The sequence below is a fragment of the Saimiri boliviensis genome, chromosome 1, assembly GCF_048565385.1.
Source record: "Saimiri boliviensis isolate mSaiBol1 chromosome 1, mSaiBol1.pri, whole genome shotgun sequence".
Taxonomy (NCBI): Eukaryota; Metazoa; Chordata; class Mammalia; order Primates; family Cebidae; genus Saimiri; species Saimiri boliviensis.
Window position 1 is genome coordinate 24965588 of NC_133449.1, and position 25306 is coordinate 24990893.

General features: G+C 42.7%; 1 protein-coding gene and 1 long non-coding RNA gene across 38 annotated transcripts in view; one reads left to right on the forward strand and one right to left on the reverse strand.

Annotated features, from left to right (window-relative positions):
- Nucleotides 1-25306, reverse strand: part of DTNB (dystrobrevin beta) — a 318860-nt gene that overhangs the window by 72782 nt on the left and 220772 nt on the right. For 19 of the 37 annotated variants that reach the window (XM_074395059.1, XM_074395044.1, XM_074395061.1 and 16 more), the window contains one exon: nt 2416-2505. The exons of the other annotated variants lie outside the window; for them this stretch is intronic. In XM_074395059.1, coding sequence (XP_074251160.1) covers nt 2416-2505 — 90 coding nt within the window. The remainder of the gene's footprint in view (nt 1-2415; nt 2506-25306) is intronic. 37 annotated transcript variants of the gene reach the window in all.
- On the forward strand, nt 737-25259 carry LOC141583757 (uncharacterized). Its single transcript, XR_012516645.1, has 3 exons — nt 737-863; nt 1025-1151; nt 24721-25259. It is a non-coding gene; the product is annotated as an uncharacterized LOC141583757 (long non-coding RNA).

Consider the following 25306-nt stretch of genomic DNA (forward strand, 5'->3'; position numbering starts at 1 on the left):
GTGTGGCTAAATCAATAACGATCTGTCTGATCTTTTCATGTGTAGAATTGACTACATTGTTTCTAGTTTTTCTTTTTAATCTTTCTATTTCTTTGGCTAAGTCTTTAGCTTAACTTATTCTTCTAGGATTTTCTTTTAAGTGCTTCATGTATTCTGCCTATGATGTCTGTCAACACTTTATAATTTTAGGCATGCAAATGTCCATCTCCAGGATATATAATCATCCTCTCAGAAATGATCTTGTAATAAGAACAGACTACTATCAGTTGCCTTTAATATTTTAGGATCAAGGCCCCAAGGTGAGAGATAAACTATAATATTTGTGCTTTAAAGGTATCTGTCTGAAATAAGAAAACTATCTTTTAAATAAAAAATAATAAAAATGAATGCTTAACAATACGAGTGGATACTATTATGGAGGGACTGGTAGCCTAAGAAGCGGGACCTGTGGCTGACCTCTGTTGTCTTGCAAGGGGTACAACAGGTTCTTCTGTGCAAAAAAGCTCCTTTTTCTTTATCACATTCCATCTCCGTAGGAAGGTTGATCCTATTTGTCATTTATACATGAGTGTGGATGACAGGGCTGCTTTAACTGGCCACGTTTTCTAGTCAGAAACTAGAGGCTTGTGTTGATGAGAGGTTTTAAGGTCAATGGAAATTATTTGAGGGCAGTTAGAAAGGATCCTTATTCTTCTGATTGAATTGACTTTCATTTTCAGAATTAGTGAGCCAGGAAGGTTCTGACTTCTTGGAAGAGGTGTGGAGCTCAGTTCCTTAGATTATAAATCAGGAAGTCATGCAGTACTCACCCATACATGTTCTCCTGGGGCTACTGGCCACTGATTTTTGCTCAGGGAGCCAAGGTGAGACTTGAGGGCCTCAGCTAAACTTACCATAAATCTTACTGGGCTAAATTACTAGGTAACAGTCTCTGTCAAACATTCTGCTGCTATATTTACCATGGAAATTTCTGCTTACTCTGGACAACTGCCTTTACTGATAATAAATAATTTGTCTTGCCTAGGATGAAACAACTCGATTCCTAGAGATCAAGAGGCTGGGACAGTGTGCAGAGAAATCATCTGTTGGATGAGGAGACACTCTGTGATGCCGTGCACACAATGATCAGGCCCTTCCTTCCCTCCTAGCGGGTAAGCCTATTAAACATACTTAGAAGGTGAGAAAACCCTGCTTCTCCAAGTTTTAGAGATATGTACATACCCCAGAATAATTATGCTATTTAGTCATAGTAGGAAAACTATGGGAAATGATATAAAGTATAATATTAAAACAGTCTTTTTCATATGTATATTTCCCAACTATTAACTTATTAGGGGGAGTAGCAGCAAGGTCAGATGACCTTCCCAAGAAGCCATGGCATGCTGTAAGCCAAACTAAGATCCATGTAAAGCTTCAGCCCCTGTTATGTATATAGGTTATAAATTATGCTTTTCTCTTTAAGAACAAGAATCTCAAAGCATGGCTTTCCAAGTTGTGTGGCATCGTGACTCCTCTTTGCTGTTATGTAGGGGAAATGGTTTTAGATTGTTTAAACTTTACCTGTCATCCTACTTGAAGAATGGTGGTGGGTGTGGGTATGGAGTGGGCAGGAGACTTTGGACCTACCTGAATGTAATACTTTATTTTTTTGCATTAAATCTTTTTAAAACAGGATTAACTTTGCTATAGTTAGCAGTTATCACATGTTTTTCCATCCCAAACTACTGAAGAATCAGACACATTTTCTTATTAACAGAGAGTCACTGCCATGGTAGTTTTCAGGGTTAGGGGAACGTGGAGCTATTATAACACATGTAAGTATTATAATATGAGAGAGTCTACATAATTTGGAAAAAAGACCCTCAGGTGACAGTGATCCCATACCATTGTTGGGAATCACTGGTTTAAATAATCAACAATGACAGATTCCTGCTAACAGATCTAAAGAATGGCAAAGATGTAATAGGGTGACAGTATCAAAGCCCCCAGATAAGACAAAGTGGGATTATCTGTGGGTTGACCAACTCTAAACTTTGAATGTCAATGGAAAGATTAGTTAGGTAAGAATGAACAGGAAGAGGCTGCCTCAGATATCTCTGAATATTGGATCTTTGGAAATGTCGATCTCTCATAGATTTATATATTCTTTCAAGTGTAAGCTGAAGGAAGTGAACCCCAATTTAAAGGAGGAGGTCTGACTCCATGTTTAGGTAAGCGCCCAGGTTTGGCAAGGCTCCCTCTCTTGCAGAAGCTAATGCTTAGCAATTATTTTAATTCTGCCAAGCATAGCTGGTAGCTGCTAAGAAAAACCCTCCATGCACAGCCTTTTTTCCAGCCGACAACCCCAGGTAGCAAAGCTCTCCCTCCCTCTGATCACCCCTGGCTGCCCACTGCTGCTGCTGCACCACCACTAACCGTGCACAGTGCTGCAGACGGGCCACATAGGAGGCTATCAGCGCATGCTCATCGGCCAAGTGACTGGGTATATCCTGGCTATACTGTAACCTAGGAACAACGGAAGCAAAGACAGCAAGCGTGACACAAACACATACAGAGGGAGAAATGAACATGGATTAAAATGAGCAAACTTCAAAGAAAAATTTTAAAAGTAATAAATCATAATAAGGAAAACAATAAAAAAATCACAATGCAAAATGGAATATGGTGTTAGATCCTCAGGAATCCGTCTCTCAAATCCTCTGAACAAAAACAGTCCTTCAGGAGTGGCTCTGGCCCATTGACACGACAGCCCTTGGGAAGGACTTCTTGAGTCAGCAGAGGAGCTGCGTGTACAACTTTTGTCCAGATGCTGCTCTCTGTGGTGGATGCACTTTTCAGAGGATGCCCTCCGGCAAGACAACTGAAGCCCAGCAAATCTACTAAATATTACTACATGACCCCCTAGTGCTATGCTTTTACAGGCTTTTGCGTACGCTTAAGAATTTTCAGTGTTACTTCATGTTACCAGTAAAACATTTTATTTCTCTAAGGATGCTGCCTTTAGCATCAGTCTCTTTCTCCCATAAAACTGGTACTCGGCCGGGTGCAGTGGCTCACACCTGTAATCCCAGCCCTTTGGGAGGTCAGGGTGGGTGGATCATGAGGTCAAGAGATTGAGACCATCCTAGCCAACATGGTGAAACCCCATCTCTACTAAAAATACAAAAATTAGCTGGGTGTGGTGGCGCATGCCTGTAATCCCAGCTTCTCGGGAGGGTGAGGCAGGAGACTCGCTCGAAACTGGGAGGCAGAGGTTGCAGTGAGCCGAGATCGCACCATTGCACTCCAGCCTGGGTGACACAGTGAAACTCCATCTCAAAAAAACAAAAAACAAAACTGGTACCTTCCCAAACTCATTAGAACTGCACCTAATTGCAAGGCAACACTATATATTCTGAGTGAGGCTCTCTCTTATAGATATATGAAAGGTCCTTAAGCACATGGTCTTTTAACTTTTTACTACAGAAATATTAAAACTTGCATAAAATAATCTAATGACTACCTCTCAGGTACCCATTAAAAAACTTGAATGAATATCAACATTTTGTCAATGTTATTTAATCTAATTTTCATTCTTCCAACTGTTTGTGCAGGGATGCGTGGCTAAAAGCAAACCCCAGGCAATTACTTCACCTGGGGATACTTTGGTCTGTATATCCATCAGACAGTAAAAACATTTCATACAACCTAACACCGTTATCACACCTAAAAACACAGACAAAAATATTTTAGTATCTTAGTCCATCTGCCGATTTCCTCAAATCTTAAAAAATGTCCTTTTACAGTTAAAGTCAAGATCCAAACAAAGTCCCCCTTTGTATTCGGCTGGTAAGTTTCTTTTATGTTTGTATTTGACTGATACATTTCTGCTTTTGTTTGTTTTGTTCTGGTTTCTTTCTTTTTTTTTTTTTTTTTTTTTTAAGATGGCGTTTCGCTCTTGTTACCCAGGCTGGAGTGCAATGGTGCGATCTCGGCTTACCGCAACCTCTGCCTCCTGGGTTCAGGCAATTCTTCTGCCTCAGCCTCCTGAGTAGCCGGGATTACAGGCACGCACCACCATGCCCAGCTAATTTTTTGTATTTTTAGTAGAGACGGGGTTTCACCATGTTGACCAGGATGGTCTTGATCTCTTGACCTCGTGATCCACCCGCCTCGGCCTCCCAAAGTGCTGGGATTATAGGCTTGGGCCACCGCGCCTGGTCGTTCTGTTTTGTTTTGAGATGGAGTCTTGTTCTGTCTCCCAGGCTAGAGTGCAATGGCATGATCTCAGCTCACTGCAACCTTCCACTCCTGGGTTTCATGGCAAAGTTACTATGAAAAGCGATTCTTCTATCTCAGCCTCATGTAGCTGGGATTACAGGTACATAATACCAGCTAACTTTTGTATTTTTAGTATAGATGGGGTTTCACCATGTTGGCCAGGCTGGTCTCAAACGCCCGACCTCAAGTGATTTCCCTGTCTCAGATTCTCAAAGTGCTGGGATTATAGGTGTGAGTCACTGTACTCAGCCCCAGTCATCTTTCTGAAGCCCAAATTGTCCTACCTATGGCCAGCAGGAGCTCCTGTGTTCTTTTGATACATCCATTAAAGCTTATTAGCTTTCCTGCTTTGCTTTCTAGCAAAATAAAATGCTTGTTTTTTATTTTATTTTTTTTGAGTCAGGGTATTACTCTGCCACCCAGGCTGGAGGGCTGTGGTTCAATTGGCTCACTGAAACCTCCAACTTCTGAGTTCAAGTGATTCTCTTGCCTCAGCCTCCTTTGTAGCTGGGATTATAGACGTGTGCCACCATGCCCAGCTAATTTTTGCACTTTTAGTAGAGATGGGGTTTCACCATGTTGGCCAGGCTGGTCTCGGACTCCTGACCTCAGGTGATCTGCCCACCTCAGTCTCCCGAAGTGCTGAGATTACAGGTGTGAGTCACTGTGCCTGGCTGCCTAGTTTTGTTTGGTATATTTCCTGTCCCAGACTTTGAATGAACCATCCTTCTAAGGATCTCTGGTTCCATTTACTGGCCAAGAGTATTTAGAGACCACAGTCAGAATGCCAGCATGCTCACTGTTCTAGGCTCATTAATTCTAGGCCTTCTCAGTGGATAAAGCTAGAAAATCTGTATATTTTAGGGAAAAAAATAAGTCCTCTCAGTGCTTTCAAGGTACCATTTCATTTTCTTCTGATTTGTGTACCTTTTAACCCTTTTCCCATTTGCCCCGAGAATATTTGCTGGCAGTGCTTGAGGATACAGCATTTACCCCAAGGTAACTTTGCCATGAAACATCTCATTTTTATTATTATTCTCTTACCACTCTAGTACATTGACCTTGGAAACAAAAGACATCATTCTATTCATAGCATTCTATTTTTAGCAGTGGTATTTCCATTTATAAAACACAGTAATTCTCAATTACTGAAAATGCCAAAGCTTAGAAAGCATAGCATTCCTGTGCATGATTTTAATTATTATTATTATTATTATTTTTGAGACAGAGTCTCACTCCATTGCCAGGCTGGAGTGCAGTGGTGCGATCTCAACTCACTGCAACCTCCACCTCCCCCAGGTTCAAGCAATCCTCCTGCCTCATCCTCCCAAGTAGCTGGGACTACAGGTGTGCGCCACCATGCCCAGCTAATTTTTTGTATTTTTAGTAGAGACGGAGTTTCACTGTGTTGGCCAAGGATGGTCTTGATCTTTTGACCTTGTGATCCTCCCACCTCGGCCTCCCAAAGTGCTGGGGTTACAGGCGTGAGCCACCACACACAGCTGATGTTAATTATTAATAACATTGTTCTTGAATAGTTGGCTGAAGATTCATTCAATGAATCCAATTTTTCCAAAATAGATGATTCTGGTGATTCAGATGATTCTGATGTTAGTTCTGTTTAGAAATAACTCCAAGAACAGTTCTTATATTTTATTTTCATATTGAAAATCAGTCACTTTGCTTCAGCCTCCAGGAGCGTGTTGATGTAAAATTAAAGGAGCAATGGCAGTGAATTGTACTTTTTTTCTGAACAAGAAAAGGGTTAATGAGAAACCAACAGTTGTTCTAATCTTTGTTTCCTTGTACGTAACACATCTTTTTTTAAGGCAGGGTCTTGCTGTGTCACCCAGGCTGGAGTGTTGTGGTGCAATCATGGATCACTGCAGCCTTGACCTCCTGGGCTCAAGTGATCCTCTAGCCTCAGTCTCCAGAGTAGTGGGGACCACAGGTGTGCACCACCACACTCAGCTAATTTTCAAATCTTTTGTAGAGATGGGGGTCTCACTTTGTTGCCCAGGCTGGTCTTGAACTCCTGGGCTCAGGGATGTAATGTGCTCCCCCACCACTTCTTTTCTTCTCTAGCTGCTTTTTAAATGTTTTCTTCATCACTGATTTTCAGCAATTTGATTCTGATGTGCCCTAATACAGTTTTCTCTTTGTTTATCCTGGCATACAGTTTGTTGCATTGATAGCATTTGTAGATTTATAGTTTTTAACGAATTTGTGAAAATTTCTTTGAAAAGTTGGGAAAAAATGTTTCTTTTTTTTTTTTTTTTTTTTTTTTTGAGACGGAGTTTCGCTCTTGTTACCCAGGCTGGAGTGCAATGGCGTGATCTCGGCTCACCGCAACCTCCGCCTCCTGGGTTCAAGCAATTCTCCTGCCTCAGCCCCCTGAGTAGCTGGGATTACAGGCACGCGCCACCATGCCCAGCTAATTTTTTGTATTTTTAGTAGAGACGGGGTTTCACCATGTTGACCAGGATGGTCTCGATCTGTTGACCTCGTGATCCACCCGCCTCGGCCTCCCAAAGTGCTGGGATTACAGGCTTGAACCACCGCGCCCGGCTTAAAATGTTTCTTAAGTATTTTTTCTCCCTCTCTTCTGTTAGACCACTTGTCATTATTCCACAGGCTCCAGAGGCTCAGTTCATTTCTAGTCATTTTCCTCTGTGCTCCATTCTGGGTAATTTGTATTGCCGTGTTTTTAAGTTCAGTGAACTTTTCTTCTGCAATTTCTGATCTACTGTTAAGTTCATCCATAGAATTTTTCATTTCAGACATTATCCCTTTCAACTCTCTTGTAGGTCACTGTAAGTATTCCAGCATTTACTCTGTTATGAGAAGCTATTGGAGGGCTTTAAAAAAGAGGTGACATATGATTTTATTTATTTTATTTTATTTTTTGAGATGGAGTCTCGCTCTGTCGCCCAGGCTGGAGTGCAGTGGAGCAACCTCGGCTCATCGCAACCTCCACCTCCTGGGTTCAAGCAGTTCTCCTGTCTTAGCCTCCTGAGTAACTGGGATTACAGGCACGCACCACCATGCCCAGCTGATTTTTTTATTTTTTAGTAAAGACAGGGTTTCGCCATGCTGGCCAGGATGGTCCTGAATTCCTTTCCTCAAGTGATCTGCCCGTCTCGACCTCCCAAAGTGCTGATATTACAGGTGTGAACCACTGCACCCGGCCCTGATATTATTTATGTTTTAATAAGATCATTAGGCCAGATGTGGTGGCTCATCCCTATAATCCCAGCACTTTGGGAGACTGATGTGGGAGAATCACTTGAGCGCAGGAGTTAGAGACCAGCTTGGGCAACATAGCAAGACCCCCATTTCTAAAAAAATAAAAAGATATTTCCTCTCTAGAAAGTAAACTACTAGAGAACAGGGGAAGATACAGTCAATTAGAGTCAATTAGAAGAGTATTGCAACCTTCCAGATGAGAGATGAGAGTGACCTAGGAAAACAGCATAACAAGAGGTCGTAAGAAATAACAGAATCTTGAACACATTTCCATGGTGTTTTTGTATACAGCTGATCTCATAATCGGGAAGTGGAGATGGATATACGAGAATGAAGGAATCAAGGGTTCTGACTGAGCAACTGGGAAAATAGGATTGTCATGAACTGAGATGGGGAAGGCGAAGGAAGAAGTAGGTCCAGTAGGGGATGAGAGAGAACTCAGTTTGCAACATGCTAATTATGAGATACGTATTAAATATCCAAGTGAAGGTACTGATTAGGAAGTGGATATATGAGATAAGGGCTCAGGGAAAAGGTGTGGCCCAGAAAAATACATTTAGAAGTCACCAATATTATCAGTGTTACAAAAAATTTGAGTTGGCCAGGTGCGGTGACTCATGCCTGTAATCCTAACACTTTGGGAGGCCAAGGTGGGCGGATCATGAGGTCAGGAGATCGAGACCAGCCTGGCTAATATGGTGAAACCCCGTCTCTACCTAAAAATGCAAAAAAAAAATTAGCTGGCCATGGTGGCATGCACCTGTAATCCCAGCTACTCAGGAGGCTGAGGCAGGACAATCACTTGAAACCAGGAGGCAGAGGTTGCAGTGAGCCAAGACCACACCACTGCACTCCAGCCTGGGTGACAGAGTGAGACTTCGTCTTGGAAAAAAAAATGTATGAGTCTGGCTACAATCGCCTCCTACTAGTGAGTGAAGACAGAAAAGAGAAGTGGCTCTGTCCTACCATTCAGATTTCAAAGGAGTGTGGAAAAACTTGCAAAGGAGGCCAAGAAAAAATGAGAAAACTAAGAGTGTAGTATCTGGAGGCCACATGCAACAAGCGCTTCAAGTAGAAAGGAGAGATCATCTATGTCAAATGCCACTGACGATCAAGTAAGGTTAAGTACTGAAAACTGACCACTGGATTCTGTGGTATAGAAGTCACCAGTTTCCTTGACACAGTTTTGGCAAAGTAATAGGAGGTGAAAGTCTGGCTGGGTGTGTTTGAAAGGATACGGCAGAACAGAAATTGAAGTTTCCTTCTACAGATAACCCTTTAAAGGTTTTCTGAAATGGGAAGAAGAAATATGGAGGGTACCTAGAAAAGGACTGAGGCCAAGAAAAGATTTTTTTTTTTTTTTTTTTTTGAGATGGAGTCTTGCTGTGTTGCCCAGGCTGGAGTGCAGTGGCACAATCTTGGCTCACTACAACCTCTGCCTCCTGGGTTCAAGTGATTCTCCTGCCTCAGCCTCCTGAGTAGCTGGGGTTACAGGCATGTGCCACCATGCCTGGCTAATTTTTGTATTTTTAGTAGAGACAGGGTTTTACCACGTTGGCCAGGCTGGTCTCAAACTCCTGACCTTAGGTGATCCACCTGCCTTGGCCTTCCAAAGTGCTAGGGTTATAGGCGTGAGCCATAGCGCCCGGCCTATAGGAGGACTTCTATTGAGAACCAGTATTGTTTGTCAGTTAATTAGAGATCTAGACCACAATGAAAAGCATTCTTAGCAGTCAGGTAAGGAAGTTAAGTGACCATGAATTTTCTGATAATTTTGTTTGGGGTGTGGGGTGTAATATGGTTCTACCCCCAAAGTTGTACCTATTTTACGAGATTAAGAAAATTTAAACTCTTTCCTTTTTGAAAAAATATAAATATACACATATACATAACTATGCAACATATATATAACCCCCAACTAACAAACAAGTTTCATTTTAGAAATTTGTTCCAAAGCACAGTCAATAGTATACAATTCAGATTTTTTTCACATAAAAACAAGAATTCCTAAACTGTCAAATGTCAATTCAATCCATAAAAGGAGGTGATTTTCAGGCCTAAATATCCGATAGTTCTAACAGCATTACTGATGGAAATTGGGCATTTGAAACAATGTATGGAGCACTACTAAGGGGCCAGTGATGAAGACACCACAGTAAACAAAACTCAGACATGGCTGCTGCTCTGATGGTGCTAAGAACACTTTAGTAGGAAAAGAAATGACACCAATAACTGTAAACTTGCAAATCAGTAAGTGTTTTGATGAGCAGGACTTTGTCCTCCTCTGAGAGGACACAATACAATTTTACCCAGTCAGGGAGATCACCAAAAGCAAAGGTCAGTACAATGACCACAGAGTTATAATGAGGAGTGACAACGAAATGAACACTCTGTAAGGCACCTTGATCAGCACATCCCTCAAGGCATCCCCTAGCTCTAAGCCAATGCTAACGATGACCAGAGCTGACGACAGAGGGTCTTGAATGGGACTGGCCTACCTAAAGAAATGCTTCTAAAGCAGCATTGCTAAAAATACTTTCCCCCTGACTACCTCCTTTGGAACTCCCAGGCTCCTACTGAAACAATCTGGGAACACAGCCTGGGAATCTGCATTTGGAACAAGTTTGCAGGTGCTCTAGCTGCATTCCAGCATGAGAACTGCTCTCCAAGAAATAGTGATAATGTCTCGTGATGTCAGTAGAGTTTCTAGTGGTAGCAGGCAATAGTCAGGAGGCACATCTATAGGGACAGGGAGCAAGGGGAAGGGACTTAAGTGGGGTAAGTGGGGACGAAGGGTGAGCACAGTGGGACAAGGTCAGAGGCTGGACAAGCCCCTGACCTTGTCTTGAGGCTGGGTGTAGAGTAGCAGCCTGGAGCCAATGGTAACAGTTATATACTAAATAGGAGGCAGGAGAGTCCAGCAATTGAGAGCATGGGCTTTGGTTTCTAATCCACACCCCGATGCTTCCTAGCTGTGTGCACTTGGACAATAACTTTTTTATGCTTAGTCCCCTTACCTGTAAGATCATCATAATAATATAAAATCCACTTCATATAATATTTATTTTGTAGAGTGTCAGGAAGATTAAATAAAATAATGTCAAAAAGCATGTGGCACATAGGTTGTAATAGTCATTATCAACAAGGTACCTGTGAACCATCAGATACTTTTTTACATCTCGTTTATTCTCAGAACAATCTCACAAGAAAGGCACTACGGTAACCGTCATGATTTTACATCTCCAGCCCTGACCTCTCCCTCGAGCTCCAGCATCATGTCCTTCATGGTCTGTTCAACACCTCCCCTTGGCTGCCCAAGGAGCATCTCAAGTCTAATACACTCAAAATGGAACTCTTTATTCTCTCCACCCCACTTCCTCACCTGCTACTCCCCAGACTGATCAGCTTAAATTAATGGCAGAATCAAGCAAAAACCAGAGGAGTTTAAAAATTTTCTCTCAATTTTCCCAACACACATCCAATCCACCGCAAGTCTTGGTGGCTCCATTTTCTCATCACCTCTACTGCAGCCACGACTTCTCATGAGAAATTTCTTACGAGGTCTCGCTTAGACTGCTCCCATAGCCTCTTGACTGTGCTCTCTTCTTCTGCTCATACACTCTACAGTTGATTCTCCACACTGCAATGAGTGGCCTTTTAAGTAATAATAAGCCAGTTTTGGGGTGATGAAAATGTTCTCAAACTGATTTCAGTAGTGGCTGCACAACTCTGTGCATACACTAAAATCCACTGAATTGGCCGGGCATGGTGGCTCACGCCTCTAATCCAAGCACTTTGGAGGCCAAGGCGGGCGGATCACCAGAGGTCGGGAGTTCATGACCAGCCTGACCAATACGGTGAAACCCCATCTTTATTTTATACATATATATATATATATATATATATACCACCGAATTGTGCATTTTGGATGGATGAATTGTATGGTGTATGAGTCATAGCTCAATAAATTTGTTTAAAAATAAATCAAGGGTCCTCACTAATAATTCTGAAACTGCTACACATGCTGTTGGCACAGAACAAGTAAGTCAACGGATGGTGGATGATACGAGCTGGGTGTCTCACCCCTGGTGAGGGAAGTTACAGACGACCAAGGGAGACAGCCACAGGAAACCCTGTGGGACTGGATCAGAGTCAGGTACTTCAGCATGACTAACATGTAGCTTAATGCAGACACAGATGGACAGACAAAGAATTATAGGCATGTGCATACATGCAGACTGATTTCTTTTTCTTTTTTTTTTTAATTGAGATGGAGTCTTGCTCTGTCACCCAGGCTGGACTCGGGTGCAGTGGCCTGATCTCGGCTCACTGCAGCCTCCGCCTCCTAGGTTAAAATGATCCTCATGACTTAGTCTCCCGAGTAGCTGGGACTACAAGCATACACCACCACATCCGGCTAATTTTAAAAATATTTTTAGTAGAGATGGGGTTTTGCCATGTTGGCCAGGCTGGTCTCAAAATCCTGACCTTAGGTGATCTGCCCACCCTGACTTCCCAAAGTGTTGGGATTACAGGCATGAGCCACCGTGCCCAGCCTATACACACTGATTTCTAATACCATTCCTTTATAAAGGAGCCAGGGCTCCATAGAAAAATGCCTCTTTCTAGGGCTGGGGCAGGGAATATTTAAGATGATAATGCCACAATGTAGTTAAATGCTTAAAAAACAAAAGGTGACAGGTCAAAAAGACAGAGGACCCAACCAGAAAGAGCTCCCACTAGCCCGAGCTGGAACAATTTGAGCAACGAAATAAATAATGTATTAAACAGTACTGGTTTACAACCCAAACCATAAAATAAATGTCCATGAGTCCACACTGATATAAATAAATGATTAAATAAACAAATGGGAGACATAATAGAAGGTGTAGACATTTCCCTGTCAGGGGGGTAGAGCTTAATTCCTCACCCCTGCCCTTGAGTATGAACCATGCTTAGGGACTTCCTAAGAATACAGTAGGAAAAGAGTGGAGAAACCTTGTAAATGCGACTTTAGACAGGAGACCAAGGTTAACATCATCAGTGAGAAGTCATGCTGACGGCACAGCAGGTACCTCTACCGTGCAATGAGAAGGGCACCTCACCTCTGTGGTGTTCTTCCCCTGAACCCATAATCACAGTCAAATCATGATAAAGCCATGAAGGACATTCTGCAAAATTCCTGACTAGTATTCCTCAAAATTGTGAAGGTCACGAAGAACAGGGAAAGACTAAGAAACTCTCATGGAACAGAAGAGGCCAAGGAGACAGGATGACTACATGAAATGTGGCATCCTGGAACAGAGAAAGGACCTTAGTGGACAACCTAGTTAAAGAGGAGTAAAGGCTGGAACTTAGTTCACAGTAGTGCATGGGTGTTGATTTCTTAGTTGTGACATGGTTACCAGGGCAACACAGGATAGCAGTATTAGAAGAAACAGAGGAAGGGATATGTATATGGGAACTTACTGTACTACTTTTGCAACTCTTCTTTAAGCCTAAAACTATTCTACAATAAATCTTATTAAAAATGCTTTTTAAAATTCAAATTCTCTCTCTCCTGTGTGATCTGGCCCCTTGCTGCCTCTCCAGCTGGTTTTCTACGCTTGTCCCTCTGCTCACCGTGCTTCAGCCATGCTGATCTTTCTGCTATTCCAGAAAACACCCAGTGCCTTCCAACGTGGACCTTGATCCTCCCCATTCCCTCTGCCTGGAACAATCTTCCCTCAGATGCTGGCATGGCTCTCTTTTCTCCTTACATCATTCAGATTCCTGATCAAAGTCATCTCTCCAGAAGGTCCTACCCTGATGATCCAATCTAAAACCTAAAACTCTCTGACCCATTCGCTCTCTATTTTTCTGCACAGCATTTACTACTATTCTTTATTATATTAAAAAACAATATATTTCTGTCTTCTTTGCTAGAATGGCAGCTACAGGGACCTATTTTTACACAGCTAAATCACCAGGTACCTCCTGAAACAGTGCCTTGCGCATATCAGATGCTTAGCAAATACTTTCTGAACTAATGAATTAGCCTAAAGGTGAAGTAATTAGTTACTTCTAGAGAAGTACTTAAGGCTGGTGCGGTGGCTCACGCCTGTAATCCCAGCACTTTGGGAGGCTGAGGGAGGAGAATCACTTGAACCCGGGAGGCGGAGGTTGCAGTGAGCCGAGATGGCGCCACTGCACTCCAGCCTGGGTGATAGAGCAAGATCACATCTCAAACAAACAGAAAAACAGAAAGGAGTACTTAAGTATAAAGAGTTAACTCGACAACTCTGTCAACAGGTAGTGAACAAAGCTAGACCCTGAACTCAGGCCTAGGTGACTTCAGAGCTTATACTCTCTCTGCCACAGTTTTCTTCTCTCAAAACGAAATGGAGTTGACACCAGCAAAGGACAGGAGTAAATACCATGCAGACAAGCAGGGGAGCTCCTGCCTCGAGTCCCTCAGCCAGGTGTGTGCTGGGCTGAGGTGGCTGTGAGTACAACAGCACGATTACAGTGTGGTTGTGACCAGCGAGTTGGTTGGGAAACACACAATTTGGGGCAGAAGTTCAGATTGAATTTCTGAGGTGACAGAGTTCAGTGAGGCAGGCTTGCTTTTTCTTTCTTTTCTTTCCTTCCTTCCTTCCCTTTCCTTTCTCTCATTTCCTTCTTTCCTCTCTTCCATTCCTCCCTCCCTCCTTAACTCCTTTCTTCCCTCCTTCCCTCCGTCCCTCTCTCTTTCTTTCCTTCTCTCTCTCTCTCTTTTTTCTTTCTTTCATCTCGCTCTGTCACCCAGACTGGAGTGCAGTGGCACAATCTCAGCTCACTGCAACCTCCACCTCCCGGGTTCAAGTGATTCTCCTTCCTCAGCCTCCCAAGTAGCTGGGACTACAGGCGCGTGCCACCATGCCTGGCTAATTTTTTTTTTTTTTTTTTTTTTTGTATTTTTAGTAGAGACAAAGTTTCACCATGTTAGCCAGGTTGTTCTAAATTTCTTGAGCTCGTGATACGTCAGCCTCGGCCTCCCAAATTTTTGGGATTACAGGCATAAGCCACTGCACCTGGCAAGTTCAATGAGATTTTCTTACAGCACCTCAATTTTTATATATGTAGCATAAGTGAAAATACAGAATTTAGGGAATATTATCAAGTGTTCTTATAACAGATTTTAAGATAATTTTTTCCCAAAGCTGTAATTTCTACTCAAACAATGAGAGTAATTCTGGCAACCATTGTTTCAAAGTGTTAGACATTTAAGAGAGTCATCTCTGAAGAAGGCTCAAGTGCCGAAGAGTCTGCCAAAGAGCCCTCTAATGTACTGGTTGAGTGTTAGCAGGATAATTATTTACTAATACTATCTTCCTTGATGGAGGCAGTCCTTCTCCCAATTACTAATTACCAGCTGCTCTCTGAATAGGTATATTATACTCTTTTAATTTCATGGGAACTCAAACAATAAGCCACATTAGTCTTTGGGCAAGATGAAGTGAGAGAATAGAGATTCATCTCCGTATTTGTTATTGTAAATTTCAAAGGGGCCAACATTTGTACTTTGACTACTGCTACCATACTACTAATGAAGAAGATGTAAAGGCCTACGGAATTTGATATAATCTTCCTTTTCTTTTCTTTTTGAGATAGAGTCTCACTCTGTCACCTACATTGGAGTGCAGTGGTGTGATCTTAGCTCACTGCAGCCTCAAACGCCTGGGCTCAAGCAATCCTTGCACTTCAGCCTCCTGAGTAGTTGGGATTACATCAGACCCAGATAGTTAAAAAATTTTTTTTTTTTTTTTTTTGTTAGAGATGAGGTCTTGCTGTGTTGAAGACCATACTGGTCTTGAACTCCTGGCCTCAAGTGATCCCCCCACCCTGACCTCACAAAATGCTGGGATTAGAGGTGTGAGCCACTAGCGCCCAGCCTTGTAATCTTACTTCATTATCTATGTTGAGCCAGTAATGGACCACAACATGCTGACTTATACAGTACCTTTTATCAGCTCTGAAATTCTAAGTAATAACAACAACAAAAAAATTGTATACAGAACTGCATCTATTTTTAACATCCTTATTCTAAATCCAAGACAAAGTAAAATGCTTATTTTTCTCAAAGGGCCCGATAGTAAATATTTTAGGCTTTGTAGGTCATAAGGTCTCTGTTGCAGCTACTCAATCTGCCATGGTAGGGAAAGCAGCTATAGCCAATATGTAAACAAGTATGCTCCAATAAAACTTTATTGACAAAACAAGTATACACAAGGTACATACATGGTACACACAAGGGCTGGGTATATACAGGTACACACAAACTACAAGCTGTAGTTTGCCAACCTCTGTCCTTGTGTATACCATGTGGTAGCTGGGAAGTGTTCTGAGGCCAGTTATGTGCCAATGCACCATGCTAATATCTGAGAGGAGTTCAGGAGTCTTTGTCATATATTCTCGAATTTGGGTGGATGTTAGGAACTAAAGTGGCTTTACAACCACATCCGTAAGTCTGCTTTGATTCCAAAGTGGTTCTAGAATCCTTCTATGCCTTAGATAAGTTTTACGCAGCCCTAGGGATTCATTGTGATGAGGTGAGAAACTAAGGAAGACAGTCACACCCTTCCAAGTTGTCCTAACAGGAAGAAGCTCCCAGGAAAAGCAGCTCTGGAATACTTTTCTTCCTGACAAACTTTCTAGCCCAGGATCAACTGCAGGGTGCCCCTAATCTAACAGGACCATCCTGGGCTGCAATACGCTATTCTGGATTGTCCATGCTGGACCAGTGGCCTCATGGATTTCGGCTGCTCCTCCAGTGGGTCTAAGTTTGAAGGTAGTATGTAAGCCCACAAAACAACCGAGGGCCAAAGTGCAAGGACAGGAGTCCAAAGGGAACCACAGCAAGAAACTGGCCTTTGGACTCTGACCAGAGGTGAACATGAGGTTAATAAAGCCAAGTTTAAGAAATAAGCCAGGAGTAACAAGTTAAATAAGAGTCAAGTGTAAAACAAAGTAGCTGCTAGACATGAACACTAGAAATCTGTTTCGGAAAAATGCTCTTGCCTTGCCTTCTGTCTTTGGAGCTCATGAAAGCACTTTTTTTGTGTGTGTTCTTAGTCAATGACAGGGTCCCTAATATGTGGTTATTTAAAAAACAGATGCAAACTCTAAAGGATTGACCTATACGTAGAGAAAATAGGATAATGACTTATCCTACAAAAATAAGCTATAAATGCATCAAGATCAAGGTAGTCACAGCTGGAATTCTGATTGGGGGGCAAAACTGAATTGTGTGACACAGAGTGGCCACATAGTAAGTATTTAGTTGTACGGAGTTTTCAATATACTACATCAGGTACTGGAACTACAGTGATGAATGTAGCTCCATCCTTTGGAAGTATCCAGTCTTGAGAGGAATGCTGAAATACTGACATTCATCAAGTATTTATAAGGATAGAGAATGTTATAAAAGGATGTTTGGGGAGATCATAAATAGAAGATTTAACCTAGTCCAGGAGATCAGAAAAGTCCTCCCTCAGAAAGTGACATCAAAGTTGAAACCTGGGTGATCAACAGGGTTGGCTAGGTGAAGATGTTGGATGAAGAGGGTCCCGGGAAGAGGGATGGGCACGTGCAGAAGTGCAGGTGAGGGAATTTACAGCATACTCCAGGTACTGAAAGAGTCCCAGATTGAAGAGTAGGGGAGAGCATCGGAAAATGAGGCTGGGGAGATACGCCGCATATCATGAAGGGCTGTCCAAGCCATGTTATTTATATATTTTATTTATTTATTTTTTTTGAGACAGAGTCTCACTCTTGTCACCCAGGCTGGGGTGCAGTGATGTGATCTCAGCTCACCGCAACCTCTGCCTTGTGGGTTCAAGTGATTCTTGTGCCTCAGCCTCCCAAGGAGCTGGGACTACAGGTGTGAGCCACCATGCCCCGCTAATTTTTTTGTATTTTGAGTAGAGACAGGGTTTCACCATGTTGGCCAGACTGGTCTCAAATTCCTGACCTCAGGTGATCTGCCCACCTGGCCTGCCAAAGTGCTGGGATTAGAGGCGTGAGCCACCGCGCCCAGCCCCAAACCATATTAAAGAGCTGGTGTTCCTCTCAGGGACAATGAGATGCTCCCGAGTTTTAAGCAGGGGACTGTCATCATCAGACGGTGATTTGGAAAGATGACTACCTGCAGTATTCAAAGCAGACCAGAGAGAGGCAAAAAGCAAGGCAGGAAACTCAAGAGGAGGCTGCGCAGTAATAGAGGTGAGAGGATTTTGGGTGGCTCAGACTAGAGCACAGAAAGCAGCTGTATTTGTATACATTCGCATAAAAATTGAGTACATTTGTCAACATTCATCAAATTGTACACTTAATGGATGAATGTGATTGTATATAAATTGTTAACACTATAGAGCTGAAAAAGTATGACCGGCTGGCCAGAGTGAGAGAGGGAGGAAGAGGGAGGACGGAGTAAAAAAGATTCCCAGGTTTCCAGCTTCAGCAAGAGGTGGCTGGTGCTGCCACTTACTAAGCTGAAGCTGTGAAGGAGGAAGAGGGGTGAAAAGAGGTCAAAAAGGGCGATGAGGGGTGAAAAGAGGGGAGAAAGTCTAGGTCAGAAAATAGGATAATGACTTATCCTACAAAGAAAAGATATAAGCATCAAGTTCGATGTAGTTGCAGTTGGAATTCTGATTGGGGGGCAAAACTGAATTGCATGACACAGAGTGGCCCTATAGTAAATATTTAGTTGTACTGAGTTTTCAATATACTGTATCAGGTACTGGAACTACAGTGACAAAAATGACATGTTGGCTTTAAGATGTCTGTGAAACATCTAAGTGGAAATGCCAGGTGGGAACTGAGATAAATGGTTCTGGAACTCAGAGGATTGATTTGGGTAGGAGGTTAGATGTAGGATCCCTAAAAATGGGAGTGTGGGCCAAGGCAGGCTCCTGAAGAGCACTAGCAAATAAGAAATGAGTGCAGCTCCTTTCTTTCTTTCTTTTTTTTTTTTTTCCATGTTTGCTTTAAAGTCTTTATTATCCTGAATATAAAAGACAGTCCTCTAGGATGTAACAGAGTTCTTTACGTGGAAACATTTTTTTACAAGTGAAAAAATAAATACGTCTTGGAATAAAGGCTTATATGCTAATATGTGCCATAAAAAGGTAAGAGTTTTAATATTTGACAAAATGTCTGTGCAAAGAAACAAATGCATAAACACATTACTGCTACATTAAGGCAATATGAAAAGTATACTCAGAAATCTCAGTAAAGTGACAGTGTAGGTTTCTAGCTTTATCTTAGCTAGGATTGCACCTGATAAGGTCATCTAGGTCTCCCGACATCCCAGAAAACCTGCTAGCTGACCAGCTTCCAAAATGCCCACGTGGGAGTGGAAAACATGTTTAAGAACGCAGAAGCAAAAAGAACCAAAGCCTCTCCAAAACATACAGAGGGGACAGCCCAAAGTTAATACTTAAGCAGTTACTTTAAACAAACACAACGAAACCCAAGAAACACAGAAAAGGACACAATACCTAAATACTTCTGGTAAGGCTGTAAAAGGCTTGACAGTTCCAGTGAAGCGACACCAATGGGTGAAGCTGGGATGGAGCGCCTGGGAGAAGTCATGAGTTAACCACCCTCAGTTGTACAACATAAGGCTCTGTCTCTCACTCAGCAAGCTCTGCTTTCTCTTCCCAAGGAGACTGCTCTCCGTTTTCAGTCTGAAATCAAATATTCCACCAGCTCAGAAAGCCCAGGGAGACCTTGACTACTCCACGGTAATCTTATAACCCAATTGGTAGCATTTTATAATCGAAAGTCTTGGGGAGGGGGGGGTTGTGATGGGGGAGTGAATATATTTGTGCAGAATTTGTCACAGAGGCCAGGAAGGAAACCAAGGAAGAAAGGAGTCAGAAATTAGCCACACACTGGAATTTGGGTCACTTCAGTCACTTTCAATGCAGTCATTTTCAACCTGAAATTCAATCTGTCTTGGCACTTTGGAAGGCCAAGGTGGGAGGTCACTTGAGGACAGGAGTTTGAGACCAGCCTGGCCAACACATCGAAACCCTGTCTCTATTTAAACAAGAAAAAAAATTCAGCCTGGTATGGTGGCAACATGCCTATGGTCCTAGTTACTTGGGAGGCTGAGGTGGGAGAATTGCCTGAGCCCAAGAGTTTGAGGCTGCCGTGAGCCATGACTTCCTCACTGCACTCCACCTGGGCAGCAGACCAAGACGCTGTCCCTAAAAAATAAAAATAAACCAGCTGGGCGCAGTGGCTCATGCCTGTAATCCCAGCACTTTGGGAGGCCAAGGTGGGCGGATCACCTGAGGTCGGGAGTTCGAGATCAGCCTGACCAACATGGGAGAAACCTCATCTCTACTAAAAATACAAAATTAGCTGGGTGTGGTGGCGCATGCTTGTAATCCCAGCTACTGGGGAGGCTAAGGCAGGAGAATCACTTAAACAGAGGAGGCAGAGGTTGCAGTGAGCCAAGATCGCGCCATTGCACCCCAGCCTGGGCAACAAGGGCAAAACTCTGTCTCAAAAAAAAAAAAAAAAAAAAAAAAACCAATCTAGCTGATGTTGCCCTTTATCATCCACTGAAATGTAAGGCTAAGAAAAGAGAAGACCACTGTCACCTTTCACATAGCCTAGCCTCCACAACTTCAAATAGACCAAATCGCTTCAAGGAAGATCCCACATGGAAGCTCTATTAGATGTGCTGAGTGAGAAGCTCAGAAAAGCATTTCTGTTTCCTCCGCAACAAATGCGGAAGGCCAGCTGATTCTAACAGTAAATTGTAAGACAATTCTCTGACTCTGTGAAGTCCTGAAGTTTGAAGAAATGTCAGTAGTTCTGACATGGTGGGAGAAATCTGTAGGAACCATGAAAGCCACGGAAAAAATATTCCAGTGAAAACCTAAATGCCTGGAATAATCAGTGACTTCAGCAAGGAAATCCTAGGAAAGTGGATGCAGACTAGGGATTAGCACTGAAAGTAGCACATTTCAGAACAGATTCTTATACAAGACAACACTTTTTTTTTTTTTTTTTTTTTTGAGATGGAGTCTCGCTCTGTTGCGCCCAGGCTGGAGTGCAGTGGTGCAATCTCAGCTCACTGCAACCTCCACCTCCCAGGCTCAGGCAATTCTCCCACCTCAGTTTCCCAAGCAGCTGGGATTAAAGGCACTACCTACCACACCCAGCTAATTTTTTGTATGTTTAGTAGACATAGCGTTTCACCATTTTGGCCAGGCTGGTCTCGAACTCCTGACCTCAGGTAATCCACCTGCCTTGGCCTCCCAAAGTGCTGGGATTACAGGCATGAGCTACTGTGCCTGGCCTGAAGACAACTACTTTGGATCACAGTATGTAAAGCTCTGTCCTGTTATATCAACATAAACAGAGGCCTGCTGTTTATCAGTATAAACACATGCATGAATGTGTACTAAACATATTAACTGGGTTCTAAATGCCTGACTGAGACTCTCAGATCCATGGGGCAAGAAATGTTACTCTTCTCTAACATGTGATCCTACAGCACACCATAAATAATTCTCAGAGCAAATTAAGTTCCTTTTCTCCTCTATCACACACACACAAAACAAACAAACAAAAAACACACACACACACACACACAATGTCAGGCACTAGTGTGGAAGAGATGGATTTACAGAATGTGAGGACACTTCCCATCTGGATTATCTTTCCTCGAAGGACTGTAGCCTACACAAAGGGCAAGGAAGTACAGGAAAAGCATCCTTCCAACAGCTCACTGTCTCATAGGACGTGGCTTGATGCAATCAACTCTGCTTAGGGGAAAAAAAATAGTCTGTGCCCTCACTGTATTACAAGCTAATGAGAAAAAATAGTGCTGTCCAATGCAAACCTGTGAGAGAGACAAATAAGCCCAATGACATGCCAGGCTCTCTATAGGTTCTCTGGTGCAGCCAGGTTATGGACAGAATGAAGGAGCTGTAGTGACATGGGGCTCTTTAAGAACTGCTCCCCACCTCTCACCTTTCCTGTGCCTCTCTACCCGGCAGAGTCTCGTCTTGATGAAGTAGTGGTGGTGATGCTATCTAAATTTGCCAAATGACCTCTTTCCCAACATGAAATGCATGAAAAATCCTTTTTTTTTTTTTTCTTTTCGTTTCTTTTTGAGACAGAGTCTCACTCACTCTGTCAGCCAGGCTAAAGTGCAGTGGTGCAGTCTTGGTTCACTGCAACCTTCCTCTCCCGGGTGCAAGCAATTCTCCTGCTTCAGCCTCCTGAGTAGCTGGGACTACAGGTGTGCACTACAATGCCCAGCTAATTTTTGTATTTTAAGTTGAGACACGGTTTTGCCATGTTGTCCAGGTTGGTCTCAAACTTCTGGCCTCAAGTGATCCAGCTCCATCTGCCTCGACCTCCCAAAGTGGTGGGATTACAGGCGTGAGCCACCACAACTGGCCTGCATCAAAATCTTTACCAAATAAATATCATATTGAACAAGAAAACGTATCTAGTCCTTCCACTTTCTTCCCTCCCAACCCCCGCTATTTATGTTTTCTCCTGAGTAAATACGCTCAATGAGGTTAAGGACCCACTATCAATCAAAGCTTGCGCTTACTGTACATAAAATTCTAGTCATCGATTAAAATTCCTACTAGATAGTGATGTGAAAGGCAATGTAGTTTATATTTACACACGATATGTATGAAATAGAGGAATAATAGTTTTCTGTTTTATTTCTCTGTTCTGAATGGAATAAGCAGGCAGTGCTATGTGATTTATTTGAAATAACTGAAAAAGAAAATCCCTTTCCTAGCAGAGAAAGAACTAATTAAGAGGCAAACAGCAGCAAGAAGATTTTGAATTTGTTCAAAATTCTGTTCAAAATTTGTTCAAATTCTGCTCAAAAACAGAATTTGTTTTTGGCTAAAGCCTGGGGAGTTTACACCCTCAAAGAGCTTGTAGTCTAGAAAGGCATCAAACAAACAGCTACTACGATACTATGATATGTACCAGACGCTGCGGCTCACAGAAGATCACATAGGATAGTTTTAGGGTGTTAGGGAAGGCTTCCTGGAGGAATCAGAGCTAAGATAAGAAGGAAGAATTAGATGACAAAGAGGAGAGAACAAAGGTGAAAAGGGTAGGGAGGCCCTTCAGGGAGAAGTGGCATGCGCAGCCACCTGCCTGGGGTACTGTGAGTGGTCCAAGTGCTTCTGAGAATGGATGCTGAGAAGAAAGAGTGGGATGAGGTCAGGCTGGAAGGGCTGGCAGGGGTCAGCTCAGAAACAAGGATCTTGTAAGCCACACAAGAATGAGGGCTTTAGCCTGTAGAACTGTGTAGCCATCAGCTACATGTGGCTATTTAAATCCCAATCACTCCAATAAAATAAAATTAGGCTGGGTGCAGTGGCTCATGCCTGTAATCCCAGCACTTTGGGAGGCTGAGGTAGGCAAATCACCTGAGGTCAGGAGTTTGAGACCACCCTGGCCAATATGTGAAACCTCGTCTCTACTAAAAATACAAAAATTTGCCAGGCATGGTGGCGCATGCCTATAATTCCAGCTACTCGGGAGGCTGAGGCAGGTAAATCACTTGAAACCGGGAGGCGGAGGTTGCAGTGAGCCGAGATCACACCACTGTACTCCAGCCTGGGTAACAAGAGCGAAACTCCATTTCGACCAATCAGTTAATCACTGAGTAATATTAACAATTCATTTTCTCTGTTACATCTCAAGTAATCGACAGACACATGTGGCTAGTTGGTTCCCATACTAGTTAGCACAGAACACTTCCATGCTACTAGACAGTGCTGTAGCAAAGAAGAGCTGCTGGAAACTTTTAATCCGGGTAATAACATAACTAGATTTGCATTTCAGAAAAACCCCTGCGGTTGCAAAGAAAAGACTAAATTAGGGGTGAAGTGGGGAGTCGACTAGAGATTCCCCAGTAGGATCCATGAAAAAGTTGAGAAATGTACCACAGTACCGATTTGCTTTAAGTGTTTGCTTTAGTAGCTGAAGTGAGCTGAAATATTTTAATAGTTTGATATTAAGAGGAATAAAAAAAAAAATCTCTGGTTAAACATAGTAGGTATAGGCTGGATCACCAGGGGAATTCCAGCATTCGGAAATGTTTCTTCTATGAGCCGGGCTGTGGTTCATCACCATCGTTTGACTGTAGCAGCTACATTGAGTCAGCTTCTTAGGAGATAAGGTCAAAAAAGTATTTAAGTGAAAAGCCCCAAAGCATGTGTGTGTCAAAATGTGTTTTTAAAAAGTGTGTGTTCACATGTGTTTCAGAAACAGAGAGAGACAGAGACATTATATAGCAAGAGAGGGAGAGAGTATGCTGTTGGGGCTGGTAGATTGAAAAGCAGTGTGTGCCATGTATACATCTTAGGTTCTACTGGTCATTTGTTGGGTGTAAGTATCTGTAGCCCTTTTGCTGGTGTGAATGTGAGATTCACTGGAAGAATCTGGATGACAAAAACGATGGCCTGGTTCCCAACCTTCTTCTTCTGGCACACATCCTCCTCTCGTGTTTTGATGAAAGGTTCCTTTACTCAAGCCAGGAAGAAATCTGAAAATGACTCCCACTTTTCCTCGCCCCACCCACATCCAAAATTTACAAAGCCTGTCTTCACTCCCAGCACCCCACAAGCATCTCAATCTGAACACGACAACACTGCACTCGCAATCTTTCCCCCCAAACCTGCTCCTTCCACTTGGCTCTGCTGACGGTCTACAATGGATGTGATGCTTGGTCACGCTCAGGACCTCAAGCCTCAGTCCAATGAGAAGAAACAAACTATTAGTTACTATGCTTCTGTCGGCTTCTATTTTTCCAACTAAGGTATTTAAGTATGGACTTGGAAATACTCAAACTTTCTGTTTGTACTAATCTGAGTTAGAACTAGTGAAAGGCTTACCTTAAATGCTTGATTGGAAATGGAATCGAATCCCAACCCAGAAGCAGCTGAAAACTGGCAGTCTGCCCAGGCTGTCAGACAGGCTTTGGACATCTGCCAACAGCAAGGACCCTGCAGTTCTCTAAGATTATGTGTTAATTTTCAATTACTCTGCTTTTCTGTCTTTAAAAAAAACGCAGGAGAAAAAAAAAAAAAACTATTCTTGTGTTGACTTGGTGAGAGTCTCCTAAATTGTTTGCTAAAACCCTCATTAATTCTTGCATTTCTAACAAACTCTGTTTTTCTCATTTCACAGGTAGGAAGAGAATCGTGCACTGAGTCCATGTATGGATAGCCTCTGACTTGATCACTTCCATTTTGTGCCCTTCCTTAGTTTCCCTCAACTTTTTTTTGTCTTAAACAAACAAAAAATAGTGATTTTTGTCATTCCTCTGTATTCTGTAGATAAGAAGATAAACTCTTTGCCTTGTCACCCAGTCAAAAAGCCATTTTAATACAGGCATACCTTGTCTTATTGTGCTTTGCTTTATCATGCTTTTTACAAATTGAAGGTTTGTGGCAACCCTGAGTTGAGCAAGGCCACTGGTGCCATTTTTCCAACAGCATGTGGTCACCTGGTGTCTCTGTGCCACATTTTGGTAATTCTAGCAATACTTCAGACTTCTCCATTACTATCATATCTGTTGTGGTGATATGTGACCAGCCATCTTTGGTGTTACTATTGTAACTGTTTTGGAGTGCCACCAACCATGCCTACATAAGATAGCCAACTTAATCAATATGTGTTCTGGGCGGGCGTGGTGGCTCAAGCCTGTAATCCCAGCACTTTGGGAGGCCGAGGCGGGTGGATCACCAAGTCAAGAGATTGAGATCATCCTGGT